This window comes from Microcaecilia unicolor, chromosome 1, assembly GCF_901765095.1.
Source record: "Microcaecilia unicolor chromosome 1, aMicUni1.1, whole genome shotgun sequence".
Lineage (NCBI taxonomy): Eukaryota > Metazoa > Chordata > Amphibia > Gymnophiona > Siphonopidae > Microcaecilia > Microcaecilia unicolor.
In genome coordinates this window covers 162136178-162143237 of record NC_044031.1, presented here as the reverse complement: position 1 = coordinate 162143237, position 7060 = coordinate 162136178, and the positions used below count along the sequence as shown (strand labels likewise).

The following is a 7060-nucleotide window of genomic DNA, read 5'->3' as shown; positions in this document are numbered from 1 at the left end:
ATCCAGTTGGATGGAGTCTGTCTGACGTCAACGTGCTGCGACGTCAGACTCCATCCAACTGGAACTAAAGATGCATGCAGCTTTCACAGCGCGCTGCACGACGAGGATGAAAAAGTTAAAGATCGCGGCTGGGCTGGCGGGGGGTTGGGGTCCCCCGCCAGCTGAAGCAATATTTTAAAAAGCCGGAGGAAGCGGACCTCAGGGTAGGTGACGGCGGTAGGCGGGGGAGGGAGGGAGTGTTAACGGCGGTAGGGGGGGTTGACGGCGGTGGGGGGGGGGGGTTGACGGCGGTAGGGGGGGCTATAATGTGCCCCCTCACTCTAGCCCCTGCCCCCCCTACCGCCTAACCTCAGATATGCCCCTGCCCCCCACAGTTATAAACTCATAAAATTTAAACACACCTCTAGCATCTATGGGCACCTGAGTTCTTAGTTTTATAACAGTGCTGGAGCGTTTTAAACACTTTAAACATTTTAACTAAAAGGTGTCAGTGCTGTTTCTGGGCTGCCCTGAGACCTCTGTACCTCCCTGTCCTCTGCAAGATGCCCCCCCCTCAGGGAAAGGGAGGGGGGGCAAGGTAAAGGCTTCTTTTTTTTCTATATTTTCAGCAACCTGAATCCTGCTTTAGTTTCTGCCCTGGGTCCCACTGTCTAATGCCAGTCCTCTACTGGGAAATCTTGTCAAAGAGCTCATGGAAGTAGACACATGCTTGCTGCAAAGCTCGATTCATCGTTGTCAAATATTCTTTGAAAAAATGACATTCTGCTTTCAGTACTTTTTAAACCCGTTTAAATTACTTGGCAGCGGTTGCAGAACTTTGGGGTTTAGTCAAGGCACAATCTGGAGAGGAGTATGGAAGAAATTATTGCAAGTATCGGACCGACCGTTCACTTGTCTATTAGATTGTAAGCTCTTTGAGCAGGGACTGTCTCTCTTTGTTAAATTGTACAGCGCTGCGTAACCCTAGTAGCGCTCTAGAAATGTTAAGTAGTAGTAGTAGTAGTATTGACAACTAAGCAACGAACCACCAGTGCTTCAAAGTGCTTCCTCCTGTCCCATCCATCCCGTGTATAACTAGTCGCCCCGAGAACTGCTTTCCAAAGTATTTTTTTCCGATTGTGCTTTAACTTTTATTTGAGGTTGGTGATGCGGGATGGTGTCTCTTGTCTGAAGGCTCTGTGTCAGGACCCTGAGAATTGGTAATTCTTCAGTCGGCCACCGTTCCAACGGACTTAGGGGGAACTTGGAAAAGTTAGTCGTTTTCTCCTGCACAGCCCTCCTGCTATATCTAATGTTCTCAACACACACACTCATCCCAGAATTTAGGAGATTGGGATGTAACGCACTGAGGGGGGGAGGGGGCTTATGTCACTCCTGCATAGCATGCGAGTTCATTTTTGCTCTCCCTGCGGGTGCGGGATTGTTGCCACGAAACGCCACCTCCTCCGGAAAGGGGCGGAGCTTGTTTTGAAAGACAGCTACCCCATCCTCAGGAAGGGGCGGGACTTGTTTGTTTTTTTTTTTTTAAACGGAACGCCGCTGATTTTTCTACGCTGTTCCCCTCCTGCTCCTCTGCGGCGCCGATTAAGGCAAGGTGGTTTACAAGTCCGTGTGAGTGTTTGGGAGGGGGGGGGGGGGGGAGTTGAACTGGGTGCGCATGCGCTGGCTCGAGCTGGTAGTGCAGGCGTGTGCGCGGCGCGCGCGCCGGGGGTAGCTGGCAGCGGAGCGGGGAGGAGCGCTTGCTTGCGTGGTTTTGCGGCTTGTCGGGGTCTGACCGCTGTTTCCTTTTCTTCCCGCGCAAGGCGGCGGACCGCGGAGCCTCATGCGTGAAGATGCAGGCGGCGGAGAGAGGGGAGGTGCAGGAGTGGCTCTCCGAGTTTAAGGTAAAGTGTTCCTCTGTGTATGTAATGACTGGGGGAGTCGGGGAGAGGACGGGAGCCAAACCTGCTATCCTTAGAGCGCAAAGGCAGCGCACCTTTGCACTCTCTTCAGCTCCCCTTTCCTTCCTCTTGTTCTTTCTTTTGTAGAGAGCCTTCCCCTTTTCATGATTTGTATTCATGTACGTATCTTTCTGTTTTTCCTCTTCCCCTACTGCTTCATTTCGGACCTTGTTCAGTTCGATGATTTTAGATCATTGTGACTGCTAATTTGAACTAAAACGGTAACCTTGCTATTTCTGTTGCGTTTATTAACGTCATTAAAAGAAGCAACAACTAGTTGCAATATGTGAAGAAAGAGAGAGAGAAAAAAAACGTTTGTGTATATTAAAAATGAAATCAAATTAGTGGAAAACCAGTCTGATTGATTGGAATGACATTTCCATATTGGATGCAGGAGATCCAGCAGAAGTTAAAGCACAGTTAGGGAAGAAAATACACATCACTTGAAGACCTTGTTTAAAACTTATATAACTGATTTTCCATAGTTTGTTTATGAATACATATACAACTGGGAAATATTTTGCTATGAACGCACAGTGTTATGAAACTGAGTTGGTGTTTTGCCTAGGTAAGCTCCTTCATAAAATACCTGGACATTTTACTTTTTGAGACAATAGGAGCTTGTTTTCACTAGCCTTTTAATTTTTTTTATGAATAAAAGCAAACAAAATTAGTGCTTTATGATTTCTTCTGATGCAGAGGAGAGTTAACAGTATTCATTCTGCTTTGCGGTATCTTTAGGGGAAAGAAATGAATGGCTAATATTTTGCACATGCTTAAATTGTTTCCTTATTTTGTAGGAATATTTTGATGCACAATTGCTTTAATATTGTGCTAACCCTGAATAATAGCATAAAATGATCTGTAAAGTGTGCTGTTAACTCATGAATGTGGTAACTTGCTGCGCAGATTGCAGTACCTTTTAACTGTATGCTGCCTTATGGGGCAGGACCTGAGTGGAGAAGGGTGTGGATGGCACATGCTAACCCATGGATGCATGTAATGCCTTGTTGAAGAAGTATTACATGCGCTCATGCTACTGACAAGGCAGTTAAACTAGGCCTGCTGTAATTAAAAATAAAACTGTTCTGATTCCCCTCTCCTAATGCTTCAGTCTGCATCTCTGCCACCACCTCTATCCTCATGCCACATACGGAAGGGGTAGGGGACAAGAGCAATCCCTTGAGTGTTCTTGCCCTGTCACTGGCTTGGATGAAGAATGGTGGATCCAGCTCTTAACGGTGGTCTTGTGGTATAGCAGCCTGAACCTTAGAAGTATTATAGTGGAACTACTATTAGGGTCAGAGCTGCCATTTTACACTCTGCCTGATGACAGGATCATCTGGTCTTCCTCCCCCCCTCCCCATAAGTGCCAGGAGGAGGGAGATGTCAGGAAATTCATCAAGAGAGTGAGGAATGGTGTAGATCAGTGTTTCCCAATCTTTTTGTGGCTGTGACCCTTTGATTTCCCAATTAAAATGAACACCTCCCTAGAGTTGCAGAATAATGATGCACCTATGGAGATCTCATCTAGGTTGTGACCCCCAAAGGCAGGTTTTGTGACCCCATTTGGGGTTCCGACCTACAGTTTGGGAAGCTCTGGTGTAGATGCAGATCACAGGGATATGTGTAAGAAGGTCAGAATATAGGCGATGTGGGGGGGGGGGGGGGGGGGGAGAGGAGGATCAAGGTTGGTTGATGTATTAGTTTGTCCATGCTGTCTGCCATGCAGCTAAATGTCTGCCTTGTGCGGTAGCTGCAGGGCACATGCTGGGGATACCTCCCAAAAGTTACTGCCCAGACTTTGCACTTATTGAACACTAATTTTTGCATTTAGTACTACGTTTAAGCAAATATGTAATGTCAGTGGAGAGCTGGGGGTTATAAGATACTGAATGTAAGAAAATGAGGGATGAATGATTGAGGAAATTTGTAGTACAGCGAAACGTCGGTTTTCGTCGATAATCCGTCTGAAAATAATCGGCGAAAACCGAGGCAATAATTCTTATTTGCAATCTGTTGTCTGAGAGCAGGCAGTGATCACACAACGAGAAACAACGCTGCAGGAGAACACAAAATTAGCAGCGTGGGCACGTCAACGAAATCCGAAGTCAACGAAAACCGAGGTTTCCCTGTAGTTAATTGCATTTTCTTTTCACAGTTCAAGTGGGGAAACATGCAGAACATTTTATTTAGATTTTGCTCACACCTTTTTCAGTAGTAGCTCAAGGTGAGTTACATTTAGGTACATTGGATAGTTCTCTGTCCCAGGAGGGCTCACATTCTAAGTTTGTACCTGAGGCAATGGAGGGTTAAGTGACTTGCCCAAGATCACAAGGAACAGCAGCGGGATTTGAACCGGCCACCTCTGGATTGCAAGACCGGTGCTCTAACCACTAGGCCACTCCTCCACTCGTGATATTCTTTCTGACCCCTCTGTGAATGAATATATCTCTGGGTGTTCTGTATTTGTATAGCAAGTGTTGTCTGGGGGCGGGGAAGGGGGGTATTGAGGGGTAGTGGTGCAGTTTCTAAAGGGTATTCTTGGAGGTGGGGGTAGTTTGTAGTATATTAGGGCAGCTGCAGGGCAGGTTTCTTGTTGGTGATCATTATCCTTATTTCAATTTACTATACCGTTATTCCTGAGTACAGAGCTAAGTGGTTTACGACAACATTAAGAAAGGAACTCTATAATCTTAAGAAAGCAAACAGTCAAACACAGTTCTGCTTAAAAGAAAGGGAAAAAGAGAGTGGAGAGAGAGTACAGAATCTTTTATGTGCTAAAGGCTTGCCTAAATAGCCATGTCTTAATGGCAGTTTTAAATTTGAGTAAGGATGATTCTGCTTTGATTTCTGATGGAATACTATTCCAGGAAGCAGGGGTAAGAAAATAAAAGGCACCCTGCCTGGTGCTTTCATACTGAGCTTGCCTGGGGCTGAGTAAGACCATGTGATAATTCAATTGCAGGGCTACTGCAGGGGGTGCATGCAGTTGGGGCAGTGTGGTCGGATTGTGGTACAGTTAGGGGCTTATTTTTGGGGTGGAGCCATTATAGGGGGCAGTTCTTGGTGTGGTGCACTTGTCTGCTGGTGGGGTACTTGCAGGGGGAGGTGATATATTTTGTGGTGTGGGCAAGTTGTGTGTGTGTGGGGGGGTAGATTTTGGAGGTGGGCCAGTTTGCAGGGTGGTGTTGCTTTAGTAGGGGGAGTTTGCAGGAAAGTTGCAGGGAGCAGTTTGCAGGGTTTGGAGTGAGTTTCAAGGGGTAGCTTTTGGGAGTGGGGGGCAGCTAGTGCTGTGGGGGGACAGTTGCAAAGTTTAATTTTGGGTGCGGTGGTTTGTAGGGGCATTTGGGAGGGGTAATTCTCGGGTGGGGCAGTTTGCAAGGTGGTGGTCGTGTAGGATGGTGGGGCACTTGTAGTTTTTAAGGGTTACAGCAGTTTGTACAGTGGTGTGCAGTTGTAGTTTTAGGGAGTGGAGTCAGTTTGTGCAGGGATTTATTTTCGGGGTGGGGGTAGTTTGGAGGTTTTGGAAAGCAGAAAAAGGGGAGAGGCAGTTTGAAAGGAGGTGCAGAATAATGATGCACCTGTAGAAAGCCCACCTAGTTTGTGACCTACTTAGGGTCCCAACCCACAGTTTGGGATGGTATGATGTATGCAGAAAGAAGTTTTATAAAATTTCCCCCCTCCCCCATTTTGATGTGGGAAAAGATTTATAAAATTGCAGGTATGTAAGTGTAGGTTTTAGGGGTATGTGCCTGGTTTTACACGATCTGTGCATAGGCATTCCTTGGGGGGGGGGGGGTGCAGTATGAGTAGAGGAGGTTAAGTGCATGTCCTATAAAATATTTGAGTACACTCAGAGTACAGATACCATTTGCATCATCTTTGGAGCAGGTGTAAATCTGCGAGCTGCTGGGGCTTGTTTTAGGAATCCATTTTATAAAATCATAGGAATTTCCACATAAGCATCCTGTTACAAAATTATCCTCCACCCCCTACCAAGGCTAAGCACAAGAGTCCAAAGTAAGGAAACAGATGTGGATGGGTGTGGTTAAGTGCAGGAAGGGAAAGTGGCTGACTGTTTTATAACAGATGTTGGTTACCAATGGAAAAAGGTAATCTCCTGTCTTTAACTCCATCCTACACATCACATACCTTTTCAAGTGAAATAGAAAACCTTCCTGGTGTATGTGCTTGTTGAAAGAAGCTCCTGAAACAGAAGTATCCCTGAAAATGTTTTTATACGGTCATAAGAATCATGGCTGTTTTAGTAAAATCTAGTGTAAATCGTGGTTTTTTTTTTTTTCCTAGCAAAAGTTTCTTCCTGGCACTTTTCATATCTAGTTTAGGGGTTCTCATGCCAGTCTGTTCACAATATCCACAATGAATTTGCATGCACTGCCTCCTAGTGTGCTTTCTCATGCATCCACATTGTAGATATCCTGCAAACCCAACTAGCTGGGTGTACCCTTAGAATTGGTCTTAGAAGCACTGAGTCACAATCTGGGAACAAGATATAAAATGAGTGAAAGTCATGACTAATTGAGTTATTGCAAGGATGATCCTGAGCTGGTGACTATGCCTTTTAAGGCAGGTTTGTCCCAAGTTCAGCCTACAAGGGCTGCAAGCAGACCAGGCTTTCAGGATATCCCTAATGAATATGTATTCCTACTGTGGGGCAACTTAAAAATGATCTATGAACTAACCAACTTCCGCAAACTACTGAAGACCCATCTCTCTGACAAGGCATATCACAAAGATCAACAAATGTGAACCCTTACACATATATCCAGAAGCCTCACGATATTTGCTTGTTATTCTACCATCCTGCTTTATCATTATCATGTTACCCAAGATCCTTATGCAATATTAAATGTATATTTTCTTACATATTTTCACTATTCATGATGATTAAACTCTGGAATTCATTGCCGGAAAATGTGGTGAAGGCGGTTAGCTTAGCAGAGTTTAAAAAGGGGTTGGACGGTTTCCTAAAGGACAAGTCCATAAACCGCTACTAAACGGACTTGGAAAAATCCAAAATCCCAGGAATAACATGTATAGAATGTTTGTACGTTTGGGAAGCTTGCCAGGTGCCCTTGGCCTGGATTGGCCGCTGT

The 7060-nt window shown here is 45.5% G+C and overlaps 1 protein-coding gene across 1 annotated transcript in view; it reads left to right on the top strand.

Annotated features, from left to right (window-relative positions):
* The first annotated feature begins 1791 nt into the window (after positions 1–1791).
* The window catches only part of FAM126A (family with sequence similarity 126 member A), a 155955-nt gene continuing 150686 nt past the window's right edge, over positions 1792–7060 (top strand). The window contains 1 exon segment of the mRNA XM_030201783.1: positions 1792–1883. Within this exon segment, the coding sequence (XP_030057643.1) occupies positions 1833–1883 (51 nt within the window). The 5' untranslated portion in view covers positions 1792–1832.